General features: G+C 62.5%; 3 protein-coding genes across 8 annotated transcripts in view; 1 reads left to right on the forward strand and 2 right to left on the reverse strand.

Annotated features, from left to right (window-relative positions):
* The first annotated feature begins 469 nt into the window (after nucleotides 1-469).
* LOC128938249 (rac GTPase-activating protein 1-like) lies at nucleotides 470-4,937 on the forward strand. Its single transcript, XM_054278394.1, has 15 exons — nucleotides 470-554; nucleotides 679-881; nucleotides 960-1,096; nucleotides 1,293-1,371; nucleotides 1,560-1,613; nucleotides 2,219-2,296; nucleotides 2,651-2,771; nucleotides 3,026-3,186; nucleotides 3,398-3,559; nucleotides 3,704-3,799; nucleotides 3,871-4,072; nucleotides 4,149-4,254; nucleotides 4,401-4,533; nucleotides 4,608-4,710; nucleotides 4,816-4,937. The coding sequence occupies exons 1-15, from the start codon at nucleotides 470-472 to the stop codon at nucleotides 4,935-4,937; spliced, it is 1,842 nt and encodes a 613-aa protein (XP_054134369.1).
* A 1,025-nt stretch (nucleotides 4,938-5,962) lies between these two features.
* GMPPA (GDP-mannose pyrophosphorylase A) lies at nucleotides 5,963-10,742 on the reverse strand. Of its 2 annotated transcripts, XM_054277913.1 has the most exons (13): nucleotides 10,632-10,742; nucleotides 10,466-10,563; nucleotides 10,276-10,379; nucleotides 9,694-9,886; nucleotides 9,469-9,528; nucleotides 9,197-9,327; nucleotides 9,046-9,060; nucleotides 8,328-8,462; nucleotides 8,059-8,156; nucleotides 7,878-7,924; nucleotides 7,688-7,780; nucleotides 7,429-7,597; nucleotides 5,963-7,340 (listed from the first exon to the last, which is right to left on the reverse strand). In XM_054277913.1, exons 1-13 carry the CDS (start codon nucleotides 10,672-10,674, stop codon nucleotides 7,240-7,242), a joined length of 1,287 nt encoding a protein of 428 aa, XP_054133888.1. In that variant the 5' UTR covers nucleotides 10,675-10,742; the 3' UTR covers nucleotides 5,963-7,239. The 2 variants fall into 2 exon arrangements, with proteins under 2 accessions (XP_054133888.1, XP_054133889.1); XM_054277914.1 differs by lacking the exon at nucleotides 9,046-9,060.
* A 950-nt stretch (nucleotides 10,743-11,692) lies between these two features.
* SPEG (striated muscle enriched protein kinase) overlaps nucleotides 11,693-13,367 on the reverse strand; it is a 32,424-nt gene continuing 30,749 nt past the window's right edge. For all 5 annotated transcript variants that reach the window (XM_054278103.1, XM_054278102.1, XM_054278104.1 and 2 more), the window contains one exon: nucleotides 11,693-13,152. In XM_054278103.1, the coding sequence (XP_054134078.1) occupies nucleotides 12,945-13,152 (208 nt within the window). In that variant the 3' untranslated portion in view covers nucleotides 11,693-12,944. The remainder of the gene's footprint in view (nucleotides 13,153-13,367) is intronic.

Consider the following 13,367-nt stretch of genomic DNA (forward strand, 5'->3'; position numbering starts at 1 on the left):
TGTAACCCCAGCGCCTTCCACGCCCGCTGGTCCTCCCGATGCCCCTGCATGCCCCGAGCACCCCGCACCCATTGCCCCTGCACCCCTTAAGTGCTCTCATCAGGTACACCCAGAGCCTGGGCATCCCCCGCCCCCAAAGGCAACCCTCACCCTGCCCCGCAGCCCTGCAGCCAGCGCTGCCCCCGCACCCCGGGGCATCCCTCGCCCTGGGATCCCGGGAATGCTGCCCCGCGCCAGCAGCCGCCGGGCCGGAGGGTGGGAGCCCGGTGGCGGCGGGAGGCGGAGGCGGGGCCGGGACGGGCTCCACCCCGGCCCCCGGCCCACATAGGCCGGCCGGGAGGGCCCCTCGCCGTCCCGAGGCCCCACGGGGTATCCCGGCGGAAAGCGTGGGGCAGGAGCTGCGGCTGGAGACGTGCAAAGGGGGTGCCTGGCTGCGGGGCCCCCATCCCGTCCCGGCCCGGGCGGCGGGATGCTGCGGCAGCGTTGCGGGCGGCTCCTGGCCCGGCTGGAGCGCGGGCTGCAGCTCCTGGAGCTCGGCGGCAGCGTGGAGGAAGGTGGGTGTGTGTAACCCTTCGGCCCGAAGCACACCGGCACCCTCGTCTCTGCCGCCGGCGTGGTCTGGGGGAGTTGCGGGCTGGCCCCCCGTCCCGAGTGACCGCCCGCCGCTGTTGTGCCCAGACTGCATCCGGATCGCTCGGTGCTTTGAGGCGACGCGCCAGAGATGCTGCCGGCTGGAGCAGGACGGGCGCCGTGCCCGCGAGCAGCTGGCCCGTGTGGAGGCCGAGCGGGCAGCGCTGGAGGTGAAGCTCAAGCACGCCCGAAACCAGGTGGAGGTGGAGATGAAGAAGCGGCACCGGGCAGAGGCTGAGCTGGAGAAGCAGGTCGGGGGCTGGCCGCAGGGGAACCCTGTGGGGCTGGCTGCGGGGCCCTCAGCCTGCTCAACCCCGTTTCACTTGCAGGAGCGAAAACTTCAGCTGGTCCTCGAGTTGCTGATGCGGGAGCCATGGGGCAGCGAGGCACTGAGCAGGGAGCAGTGCTCTGTTCTCAGCGCCCTGGCTGGCCGGCGCCTTGGGGCAGCCTTGGCACCCGGCAGGAGGTGAGCAGGTCCTCACCCCAAGCCCTCGGGCAGCCCTGGGGTCGGCTGTGCCCTTCTCCCCCTATCCCTGCTGGGCTTGAGGGGCTGGCTGGGCAAGGAGGGGCCTGGGCTCGGCAGAGGCATCAGCTGTGGGCTCTCAGGAGTGAGGGGGGAATTGGCTGAGTGGGGAATTGCTCCAGCTGAACTCACTCTGCAGGTCATCAGCAGTGGACGAGTCATGCCAGTCCCTCCTGTCCCACTCAGATATCAGCTATGACCGCACTGAGGATGATGTGGTAAGAAGTGTTTGGCTGTCAGTCTCAGGGCTTACCCCAATAGCGAGGGGGTCCTTTTGCCCCACTTCTGCAGTGGCACAGCTCCTTTGTATATCCATGGTTAGGGGGTGGGCTGCTATCAGAGCTGGAGATGAATGCTGGGGATGCCCCTGGCCTGATGCAGCCCCAGACTCCCTGCTGCCTTTCAGGATGTTGATGTGACACTGGTGCGGACCCTGAAGCGCAAAGCTCCGGACAGGCAGGTATGAAGAGATGCTGGAATGTGGCAGCTTTGGGGGCTGGTGTTGAGGTGGTGTCTGTGCCTCTGTGTGAGTGATGATCCCCCAGCTCTGATGACGCTCCCTCAATGTGCCCTTTGGGTCCCTCAGTGTGCATCCCAGGCTGGGGTGCTGGCCCTGTGCCATGCAAGGTGAGGACACCCAGATACTTCTCCATCCCGGTACAGGAGGCTGCAAGGAGCCTGGCAGGGAATTTAATTTATTGATGCTGTGCTGGGAGCATCGTCTCTCGGCAAACCTCCCACGATCAATAGAAACTCCATTACGCTCCACCGTCGCCCAGCTGGGCTCCTCAATAATTCATCACCATGTGCGGGCATCCCGCACCCCGCTCTGCTCACACCTCTGCATTGCAGGCCTGACCTGGCTTCCCCCAGCCCCAGGGCTGGCTCTCACCTGGTGGGGAAGCCTCAGTCCCCACCATGCCTGGTGTGGGGCAGGCAGTGCTTGGGGAGTAGCTGAGACTGGGACTTCTTGCTGGGCTGAGGCCACTTGGCTTGGGTACTCTGGGGAGTATGTCAGGGAGGGGAGCATCTCTGCCTGCTCTTCACACTGTCTTCTGTTTCCAGCGTGTGTCCCTGGCCCCTCAGGTTGGCCCTGTGGTGATGGCAAAGCGGCACCGTTCTTCTGTGGTACCCCATAATGCCGTGAGTAGAGACCCCAGCGTGCCCTGGGCAGGGATGGGGTGCAGGGCAGGGCCCTGTGCTAGAAGGCAATGCTGCAGCCCTCAGCCCTGTGGATGCTGTGGGGACAGTGCTCATCTGTCTCCTCTGGGTGCCTGTGTCCTTCAGCCTGTATCACCTTGGTCCCAGTGGGGACAGCATCCCTGGCTGTGCTGGACCACTGCCCCAAAGCCTGCATCCCCCTGTTCCCATGGTGGCAGCATCCCTGGCTGTGCAGGAGCACAGGGATGGGGATCAGGTGGACCAGTGATCATGTGGGAGATGTTGGAGAACTGTGGGGCTGCAGTCACATGTCTTATTGGTGTCTCATTTTGGCAGATGAGTGTCCCCTCTATGCCCCCTCCTGCTGAGGTCCCAGGCCCTGCTGACAACCTCCTGCCTGCTGTTCTGGTGCCTCAACGCCGCTCTCGCCAGGGACATCGTGTCTCTGCACATGCAGGTCACAGGAAGGGCTGAGGAGGGGTTTGATGGGTGGTATGGGACCAGCCTCAAGGTGCTGCTGTCACAGAGGAGGGAGGGGATCTGTTGGGGATGCTTGTCCCCACCGCGGAGGTACTGGGGCCCTCTGGACATGCCAGATGCCACTGTCTCATGCAGAGACTCCCTGGGAGGTGGGAAGCCTCCTCACATCCTAGCTGGTAGATGGAGTGGCTTGCCTTTCAGGTGTCCCCCCACAGCCTCCTCCCTCTGCAGAGCTGACCACAGTTTGGGGCACCAGTGAAGATCCGGGTTCCCGTGCTGCGGGGCAGGAAAGCCACACTGAGGGCAGCTCAGTGGGACAGCCAGCACCAGCCCCCTTCCCCTCACCCCCACGGAGTCTCCCAGCAGTCCAGCACAAGTTCACCTCCAAAACGGTGCGTGACTCAGCCTCTCTCTCCTCTGGGGAGGTGGGCAGGGGGGACAGTTATGGGATGGGAGGGCAAAGCTGTCCTACATTCCCCAACCCCTTAGCTCCACCTGCCAGGGGAATGGATGGAGACAGCGGGACCTGGCTGGGGGAAGTTAAAGGAGTGTTACTGGGTATCTGCAAGAAGGGGAGCCCGTGATCCTGTTCCCCCTCTCCAGGTGATCCGCCCTGAGCCGTGTGGTGTCTGTGGTTCCCGCATCCGCTTTGGGAAGACTGCCATCAAGTGCTGCCAGTGCCAGCTGCTGCTGCACACCAAGTGTCGGGAGCAGTGCCCCAGCCTCTGCACGCCCAGGCCTCAGCACCACACCTGGCCCCAGGAGGTGAGGGGGCACACCGGTGCTTGGGGGCCTCTCCACATCCTCATGAGGCTTCAGGGCTACTGGCCCTAGGAAGCTGAGCCTCTGCCCACCGTGGCTGCAGGGCTGGCTGGTGGGCACAGCGCAGGTTGGCATTGTTCTCCCCAGGGTGTGCTGGCTGACTTCGCGCCCTCCACGCTGCCCCTGGTGCCCACGCTGGTGGTGCAGTGTGTGACCGAGGTGGAGAAACGAGGCTTGACAGAGGTAGGGGCCAGGATGGTGAAGGTGGCAGTGCTGTGGTTCCCAGGGGCTGAGCCCTTCTCCCTGTGCCCCAGACAGGGCTGTACCGGGTGCCAGGCGCCGAGCAGCTGGTGCGGGAGTGGAAGCAGAAGCTGCTGCGGGCCGGGGGAGCGCTGCCTGCCCTCAGCACTGTGACTGACATCCACGTGGTGTGCGGGGTGCTCAAGGACTTTCTGCGGGGACTCAAGGAACCGCTGGTCACCTTCAGCCTCCGCCCTGCCTTCCTGAAGGCTGCTGGTGAGCAGGGGTCCCAAGGTGAGGGAGGGGGAAGAGACTGCTTCTCCCCTGACCCCGCTCCCTGGCACCACCACAGACATCCCCGATGATGCTGCCAGTGACACAGCCCTGCGCCATGTGGTGAGCAAGCTGCCCCCACCCAACAGGGATACCCTGGCCTTCCTCATGCTGCACCTGCTCAGGTGAGTGGCTCATCCCGGCACAGGTCTGTCCCCATCTCCCCATCTCTCTGCCCCTCACCCAGACTTTGTGCCTTAGAGCAGGGAAGCTGCGGATGAGGAGCCCCTGGGCTGGGCAGCATGCACACACCCTCTGTTCCCCCTTGTAGGGTGTCACACAGCCCTGACTGCAAGATGGATGTGCTCAACCTGTCCCGTGTGTTTGGCCCTACACTGGTGGGATACAGCTCAGCCAACCCCACACCACTCGCCATCATGGAGGACACACCTCGGCAGTGCAAGGTGAGGGGCCCCTGAGGTGTGGGGTGCACCCTGGGCACTGCCAGTGTCCCCATCCTACACCTCTCTCTGCCCAGGTGGTGGCTCGACTCCTTTCACTGCCACCCAGCTTCTGGAGAGGCTTTGTGGAGACAGAGCAGGAGAACCTGGTGCCAGTGGCAGTCCTGGGAGGTGAACGTGGTGAGCACAGGAGCCCCAGCCCCCACCCATCGTGGCCTTCGGCTTCCTTGAAAGGTCTTGGTTGTCTGGCTGGGGTGAGATAGCTGTCCCCAATCTGTCCTGCAGGACCCTTCTTCCAGCCCGTTGGCTCTCCGGAGCGCAAGTCGGACCAGCTGAGCCCAGCTGGCACCTGCTGCCTCCCCAGCACCCTGAGGAGCTGCGTGGGCAAGGCCAGCCGGCCCCCGTGAGTGCTGTCGGGCGTGGGTGGGGCCCCGGGGAGCTCGCTTTGTACCCCTGACTCATCTCTCCCCACGCAGGCAGGGGCCGACCCCGAGGAAGGTGGGCCGGTTCTTCCCTTCTCTTGTGTAGCCTGCAGCAGTGGCTCCCTCGGGCCACGGAGCTGGCACTGCAGGAGGAGCAAACGCTGCAGGACCAGGCAGCTGCCTGTGGGGTGACAGTGCCGGCTCAATGCTCTGCTTCCCTGGGGACTGGGGAGCAGAGCTGGCTCTGTCCAGCTGTGGTGGCAGGGACACTACACTAGTGCTTGTACTTTGAATCAGGTTTGTATTAAATGTTTGCAGCAAAACACACCTGACTGTGGCTGCTGTCTGTCCGGCCCTGCTGCTGCAGGGTTGGGCTCACTGGAGCCTGGCTGTGCAGCAGACAAGAGCTGAGCAATGCTCCACAGAACCCGTGCTTTGGGAGGGCAGGCAGAGCCCCCTCCCACCCTGCTGAAGCCTTATTCTCCTGCTCTGGAGCCCTGGATGTGGGAGGCCCCTCTTTGAGCCCAGATGTTGGCCTCAAGTAATTGGAGCTGTTGCCGCTCAGGGCAGGACAACCTTAAAGTGTTTCCAGACTTCCTGGCACCTCGGTGGAGGCCTCTTTAACTCCTTCCTCCCCTCCAGCTCAGGCAGTGCTAGAGCTGCACAAAGCCCAAGCAGGGCTGGGCTGCACAGCTCCTTCCCTCCAAGAGGGGGAAGCAGGATCATGCTGGAACAGAGCGATGTCCCAGGCAGGGCTTGTCCCCCAGATAACTCTGCAGAAGGGGCAATCAGGCAGAGGGAGTTTAGGGAAAAGAGGCATTACACAACAGGGATAAGAAATGCCCCTGTGCCACATCAAGCAGCCAATAAACCTTTGTCCCTACTAGAAGCCAGACCAGATGGGGCACATGAGAGAAAATTCATATGCAATCCTGAAAGCAAGTACTTTGGCTCAGTTTTCTCCAGTGCAGCAGTGTACACCAGAGGGCAAGGAAATTAACACATCCAAGGCAGAGGCAAAACTGAAGGAGTTTAATGTGCTTAAAGCAAAGGGAACAGCTAATCCCTGCCCAGGACCACAGGAGCACTGGCACAGGAAGGCACAGGGCTAGGAGCAAGGATTTACTCCAAATCCATCAAACTGGGATGGTACTGGATGGATGGAGAATACCTAATACAGTGCCTTGCAGAAAATGAGAGGCATGATGATGGGGCCCTTGGTGGAGTGCAGGCCTTTAGCACAGAGTTCAAAACCAGGCAGGTAAAAGGACAAAGGGCAGCATTGGTTACTGTAGACAATCTATGCCAGGCTCAGGAGGAAACTGCCTTCCATAAAATCAGGTTTTTGAGGCAAGGTGAGTGCTAAATCTGTGCCACTTGCACAGATGTAAGTTGATTGCTCTGGTGCCCAGAAGATGTGGCTGGTAACAAGGGGAGATATGCAGTGAGGCCCCCCAAGCTCCAGCCATGCTGGTGTGAAGGAGGCTGTTGGCCCACCAGGGTAGCAGGGGCTTGCTGCCCTCACTCTGAGCCCTGCCTAGGCAGCAGGCACAGGTCTCAGCCTGACAAGAGCAGGCTTGGTAGGGCTGGCAGCTCTCCTGGCACGCACTGAGCCCAGGGGGCAGAGGTGGTACTGGGGGAAGGGGTGTTCTTGCAGCTCCCCCCAGGGCCAGCAGGCCCCCAGTCCAACCCAGCCCTCATGTGTGTGTGCCAGTGCCCTTAGGACAGCCTGGCACTGCTGTTTTCCCAGCAACAGGCAGGAGCCCAGCTCAGGCTGTTGCAATCGTGCTGAAATCGTGAGCCTCAATCTGTTCCTGTGGGGTGAGCTGCCTACACATGACAGGCACATTCAAAGCTCCCAGGTCTTAGAGATGGGCCAAGACCTTCCAGGGAGTTGCAGACAGCAAATAGTGCAGGGATAGCCTGGTGAGGAGTGGCAAGGTGGTGCTGGTAGTGCCCTTTGGTGGAGAAACACACAAAGTTGGACCCAAGACACTGCAGGCAGCAAGTGCTCCCTGCATACACACGCAGGCTTGTACCAGGGCAATGTACTGTCCCCAAAGCCTTCACCCTGGCCCAGGACTGGTCCCTGGGCTGCAAGAGAAGCAGCATGCAAGGCTGATGCTCATCAGCTTTAATGTCTGTCTGGAGCAGTCAGGCACTTGCAGGGCTCCTGGCCTGCACCTACCCCTCTTGGGGTGCTGAGAACCTCCCAGGATGTGAGGCCTCAGTGCAGGCTCTTGTTGTGGGGCACAGCAGGGAGCAGGGGGCTGGTGCTGCCCATGACTCACAGGATAATCTGGTTTTTGTAGCTTCGGCTCAGCTCCTTGTGAGGAAGGACAATGGAGTTGAGAATAACGACCTCAGCCGGGATGGTGACACTGCAGCCTGGGAGGGGAAGGCAAAGGCTTTAGCTGGAGGGGAGCAGCTGCCTCGGTGAGCAGGCCCAGGGTGATTCCACACAGCAGCAACATACCCAGGATTGTGATGGACGGCGTGAGGCGCCCGTCCCGGAACAGGGTCTCGCTGTCGATCTTGGCATAGGGATCGTTGGGGTTGGGGTCGCTGGGCGTCCCCTCCACCCGCGCCCAGCGCCCAATCGTGCTGTCCCAGCCCACAATGGTATTCAGGACACAGGTGTGGTCCTGGGGTGAAGGAGAGAGGAATGCAGGGTGCTGCTGGCTCCCTGCACGGGGTGGGGGTCAGCACCGACTCCCTCAGGCAAACCCACTTACGTGGAGCGAGGCGCCGTGCAGGACGATGGACTCTCGCACGCGCACGCCGGCGCCCACCGTCACACCCTCCCCTATGGAGACGTTGGGGCCCAGCTGTGAGGACAGAGGCAGGTGATGAGGACAAGCACAGTGATGCCCTTGGCACCCCTGAGCCTGTCCCAGCCCCAGGGTCCCCCCAGCCAGCACTCACCACTGCAGTGCTGTCAATGGAGGCTGTCGGGTGGATGTACACGTTCCCTGCAACACAAGGCAGTGGATTCAGGGGAGGCAGCCCACAGGAGCCCCTGCCTCTCAGATAAAGAGAGGTCCAACTGGTGGGTCCCACTGCCTCCCCAGGCAGCCCCAAAAGCATTAGTGTGTCAGAATGGTACCTCGGATGACAGGGCCTCCAGGTTTGTTCTGGGCCAGTCTCTCTGGGTGGCTTTTGCTGTACTGGTTCAGGTAAAGGCGGCTGGCATAGATAGCAGAGCTGGAGGAGGAAAAGCAGAAGATTGTTATTGTCACTCTGGTGCTACCAGGGCAGAGGAGGATCCAAAATCAGCGCCACCCACCCGCCCCCACGGCTCTGCCTGAGCACCCTGCACTCCCAGCCCTGGTACAGATCACTCAATGCTCCTGCTACAGCAGCTCCAGCACTTACCCAGCTGACTTGATCTGGCTCCAGAAGCCATCAGTTTTGTAGACATAGAGTTTGCCACTCCCAGCCAGGGCGGTGAAAACGTCCTGCTCTAGTCGGATCACTTCTGCACGCTGCCAGCCATTGGAATTTTCCTCTCTGGAAGCAAGAGCCCTGTTAGACACTCACCCCAGCCATGGCCTCACCCAAGGACCCCAGCAGACCTACCCTTCCCAAATTCAGGGACTCTGACAATCCCAGATTCCCACCTAGCCATGTGCTTCTTCCTGAAAGTGGGGAGAGGGCCGGCTGCCAGGCTGGGTTGGGACAGCCCCACTGAGCCCCAGAGCAGCAGAGGGACAGCCAAAATAAGCTCTGAGCCAGAAGCTGATGGTGCAAGAGCCCCACCTAGTCCAGGTGGGTGTATGATCCTGTCCCCAGTCCAGAGCCTGCACAGCTGGATTTTAACTTGGGTGGTGGCAGAGGGGTGAGGTGACAGGCTGGCTGGTGCAAAGAGCTGGAGAGGGGAGGAGAGCATTCCCAGGTGAAAGGCTTGCGCAGCCTCTAGTCTAGAGCTGAATGAGAATGGGGTGGGAAGAGACGAAGGGAGAGGGAAAGTCTCAAGCTGACCAGGAGCAGAGCAGAGGAAACAGCAGCCTGGAGAAGGGAGGGAAAGCGTGCATTACCACTACGATCAATCCAGCCCAGAGAGCAGCGAGTGCAGACACAGAGGGAGACTTACCCAAGGTAAGGACAGCTGGTGCAGGACCAGGAAACAAGTGAGTGATGGCAGAGGAGGAGAAAAGATAGAGAAAGTATGGAGGATGAGCGTGCTGCTGCAGCCCCAGGAAGCAGGGGGGTGGGAGGGACACAGAGCAGGCCGAGGCACTCACAGTGCTAGCTCCTGTTGGTTCCTCTGGAAGACTTCACCAATGTGCTGGAAGATTGCAGGTGTGAAGAGGTAGATGCCACAGTTAATAATCTCACTGACAAACGTGCTGGGCTTCTCCACATAGTGCTGAACCTGGAGGTGAGGGAAGAGACATAAATCCCAGGGTGCAGCCCCTCCATCCGGCACCACACCCTCTGAGGCACCACAGACCCACGCAGGTGACACAGCACCTGCCACCCACACTGAGCTCCACTCCCCAAGGCCCTCCAGTACCTCCTGTGTGCTTGCATTTGCCACAATACAGCCATAATTCAGTGCCTGTGTCCTGTTGGCCTAGGAAACAAGGACAGTGTTAGCAGTGGTGGATGGAGCAGGAGGCACAGGGAGGCAGAGCAGATGAAACCCAGACCTCTGGGACCCACCCACCACAGGAGCTGCTGGCTTCTAAGCCCACGGCAGAGCACTGCAGCTCTTCTGCTCCCCAGCACTGCCACTCACTGTGGTACCCAGAATGACAAAGCTGTGCATGTCCCCATGCTGCTGCCGAAACTCCAGCATCTCCTGTAAGGGGAACTCTGAGCACACGTCTGCGTTGAGGACAAAGAAGGCCTCAGCACCACCTGACAGGATCTGGTCTCTGAAGTGATAGATGCCACCACCCGTGCCCAGGGCTGCGTACTCCTGCAGATACCTACAAGCCAAGCAGGAAAAAGGGAGGGCTTAGGGAAGCAGGCGTCTAGTGGCACCAACCAGCAGCAGGGCTGGGAAGGAAGGATTGGAGAGACATAATCCTGCCATCCAGTGATGGGTTTCATGCAGGCGTTGCACATAAGGAGGCTGTGGCAGCTTAGAGCTGTGCTAGAGAGGCATCTCTGGAGCAGGAACCATCCAGGGCAGGGGCCAAGGCAAAGGTGGTGGAACTAATGGGGGAGTCAGGCTGTGCCCATCCACGGTGGGACAGAGCCCACCTGGCCAATGCCAGAGCGCTGACTGGGGGCTGCCAGGCTGGGGCAGGCAGGTGAGGGCTGAGCCAGGCTGTGCCGCCGTGGGTGCCCCAGGGGTGAGAGAGCTCCTGCCCACCTGATGGGAACCTTGAACTCCTGCTGCGCCGATACGAGAAAGCGGCTGAGGGCCTCGTTGGGCTGGTAGAAGCCCATCAGCAGGATCTCCTTCATGCCGGGCACCTGGGAAAGGACGGAGGAAGGGATCAGAAAGGAAAGGAATGGCACTTCTCCCTTGGCTCTACAGTCCCAGCCCCCGGGTTCCGTACCTTGGCGCAGGCCTCGATGTGGTGCTGCACCATGGGCACTCCGGCCACGGGGAACAGCGGCTTGGGCACCTCGAAGGACAGCGGCCGGAACCGGGTCCCTGCGGAGCACAGCGGGGTCGGCCGGGCACTGTGCCGGCGGGACACGCCGCGGGCCCGGCGCACTTACCCTTCTGCGGGCCCCCGATGAGGATGACGGCCTTGAGCGGCATCGCAGCTCGGCTCCGCTCCGGCGGTTCCGCACCGAGCCCCAGCTCCGCCACCGAGCCCCGCAACCCGGCCCGGCTCGGCCCCGCCGCCACTTCCGCGCACGTGGCTGGGACACGTCAGCGCCGCGCCGGGCCCTGCGCCGCCGCCCGCCCGCCGCCAGGGGGCGGCCGCGCTCGCTGTGAGGCACCGGGGCCTGCGGGGCGGCTGTGCCGAGCGGGGGCGGCCATGGTCAGTGCGGGGGTGCCATGGTCAGTGTGGGGGGCCATGGTCAGTGCGGGGGCCATGGTCAGTGTGGGGGCGGTGGTCAGTGTGAGGGGCCATGGTCAGTGCGGGGGTGCCATGGTCAGTGTGGGGGGCCATGGTCAGTGCGGGGCCATGGTCAGTGTGGGGGCGGTGGTCAGTGTGAGGGGCCATGGTCAGTGCGGGGGTGCCATGGTCAGTGTGGGGGGCCATGGTCAGTGCCGGGGGGCCATGGTCCATTCGGGTGTGCGGGCAGCAGCTGTGGCCGTGTGCGGCTGTGCAGGGCAGCGTGAGCGTGCAGGGCAGGTGCTGTGGCTCTGTGTGTGCCCCGGCGCTTCGGCCCGCCCTCCGGGGACACCACGGGCTCTGACACGCCCTTGGACACAGGCGTGCGGCAGACACAGGTCTGCAGCCACGTGTGTGTGAGTCGGGAGCGTGTGACTGCCCGCAGGCACCGGGCGGTACGCGTGTGCCCCTGCCCGCCGCGGCCGGCACGGCACCGAGGGGCTGGGGGGGCAGCGGGCTGTAACCGGAGCGGTCCCTGCCGGCACGGCACGGCACGGCCTCTTATGGGTAGCGGATATTTATAGCCAGGCATCAGGTCCCTCAGCGGCACCTGCCGTGCTCGCAGCAGCAGCCCTGCCCTGCTGTCCCGCTGTCCCAGCCACCATCGGGCCCTTTGGCACTCCGTATTTTCACTCCATGACGTGAGGGCCATGTGAATCAGCCCCGTTGCGCTCGCCCCAGTGCTTCACAGCTTCTCTTTTTCACCAGGTTTCCAACATGGAAGCCCAGCCTCAATGGAATCCTTTCTGGACTCAGGTCCTTAGGTTTTGGGGCACAGACCCTCCCGAGATACCAGGGCCTGCACTTCACACTCATTCCCTCCCAGGAAGGCACTGAAACTGGAGGGGCTGCTCAGAGTCTTTATTGCTGCTCTGGCATGTTGCTTGCTCCAAACCATGGGGACATTGGCAACTCCAGAGCCCGGCAGAGAGGAGGGGACAGGAATGGGGACTGGAATGAGCAGACGCCTTCTCCCCAAAATCAATAAATAAAGCCCTATCACTACAGCAGCATGAGGAAGGTGAGTGCCCAGCCGCTGTTCCTGTGCCCCTGCTCAGGGCACCCCACATCATGCCACCGGCCAGGGAGGGCTGAGGAGGGGGCACAGGGCAGGGCAAAGCACCTTGGGGTCAGGTGAGGGGTCTGGGACAGGCGGGCGGGCTGGTACTGGGGTACAGGGCAAGGTCTGGAGCTGGGTGGGCAGAGCACGAGCAGCGTGGGCCTGAGCAGACACAGGTGATGTGCATGGCACCTGGGTGCCCCCCTGCAAAGAGGGGGGGCCTGCCAGTCCCCCACCCTGGCATGGGGCGCAGCCGACAGCCCCAGGGAAGGCACCGGCATCGGTCCTGGAGCCACAAACCCACTTGCCAGGACCAGGGCTGGGAGGAGCGGAAAGTGGGGGGCTGGCAGCCCCCCCTCCCAGCTGTAAGGACTGGGGCTGTGCTGGCTGGCAGGGGATTGTAAGCAAGCCCCTCTCTGCAGGAACCGCTGGAGCAACCTCAGTCTTCTGGTGCTGGTGTGCAAACCAGGGGGAGCACGAGGACTGGCACACCGTGGCCAGGGGCAGCTGCGGGCTGCAGTGTAAGGCACACGGCTGATGGGACCCATGTGGCCAGGGCTGGCCAGCAAACTGGCAGCTCTTCCCCTCCCACCCGGGGCTTCCCTTGCCCCTCTCTCTGCATCCCATTCTTCCCCCGACCCTCTGCCACATTCTCTGTTCCTTGCAGCAAGGCTTCCCACCACCCTCCCACTGCCGGACCCCACTGCTGGTCTGGCTGCGGCAGCGCCTCCTCTTCATCAGCACTGCCAAAATGACGCTGCTGGCCACCATCACCCCTGACAGCAGCACGTGAGGTCCATGGACTCATCCTGGCGCGTCCCGGCTCCTCCTCAGCCGCCCCTTACTGCGGCCCATGGAATGTTCCTCTGGCTCCCCGGCCCCTGGTGGCCGCGGCCAAGGCAGCAGTTACTGTGGCCCTGGTGGCTGGCCGCCCTGGTAGGAGCGCAGTAAGACCTTGTGCTTTGTGACGGCCTCGCCGCGGCGCCTCTGGTGATCCACCAGGAATTCCTTGAGGCGGTTGGTGGTGAAAGTCAGGGTCTGGCGGCGCAGCTTCATCAGGTAGGCGTCCTGGAGCCAGGCATTGGCGAAGCAGTCCTTCACCGTGGGGCGGCTCCTGGGGCAGAGCCAGCTCTGCATCAGAGACTGCCAGGGGTGCCCTCTGCTGCTCCCCCCCAAAGCCAGCCACCACCCTTGCCGTGCAAAACCCGGGGGTCCCAGCCCTCTCCAAGAGCAGTGATGGACTCCAGGCTCCCACTGAGGACATCTGGAGGAGTCCCATGTGGCAGGGAGCTGGCTCAGTCACAGGCACAGTCCTGTGCCATGAGTCCT

The sequence above is a fragment of the Melozone crissalis genome, unplaced genomic scaffold (genome assembly GCF_028551555.1).
Source record: "Melozone crissalis strain CALT ecotype California unplaced genomic scaffold, PUWL_Pcris_2 ptg000023l_1, whole genome shotgun sequence".
NCBI classification, from domain to species: domain Eukaryota; kingdom Metazoa; phylum Chordata; class Aves; order Passeriformes; family Passerellidae; genus Melozone; species Melozone crissalis.

What these genes read in the sequence shown, in the direction of transcription:
- GMPPA (XM_054277913.1), bottom strand. Translation starts at nt 10,674, where the DNA reads ATGCCGCTCAAGGCCGTCATCCTCATCGGGGGCCCGCAGAAGG. An exon ending in ACATCGAGGCCTGCGCCAAG is followed by an intron (nt 10,380 to 10,465) that starts GTACGGAACCCG and finishes GTCCTTTCCCAG; the next exon opens with GTGCCCGGCATGAAGGAGAT. An exon ending in GAGTTCAAGGTTCCCATCAG is followed by an intron (nt 9,887 to 10,275) that starts GTGGGCAGGAGC and finishes CTTGGCTTGTAG; the next exon opens with GTATCTGCAGGAGTACGCAG.
- LOC128938249 (XM_054278394.1), top strand. Translation starts at nt 470, where the DNA reads ATGCTGCGGCAGCGTTGCGGGCGGCTCCTGGCCCGGCTGGAGCGCGGG. An exon ending in GCCTTGGCACCCGGCAGGAG is followed by an intron (nt 1,097 to 1,292) that starts GTGAGCAGGTCC and finishes CTCACTCTGCAG; the next exon opens with GTCATCAGCAGTGGACGAGT. An exon ending in ACCACACCTGGCCCCAGGAG is followed by an intron (nt 3,560 to 3,703) that starts GTGAGGGGGCAC and finishes TGTTCTCCCCAG; the next exon opens with GGTGTGCTGGCTGACTTCGC.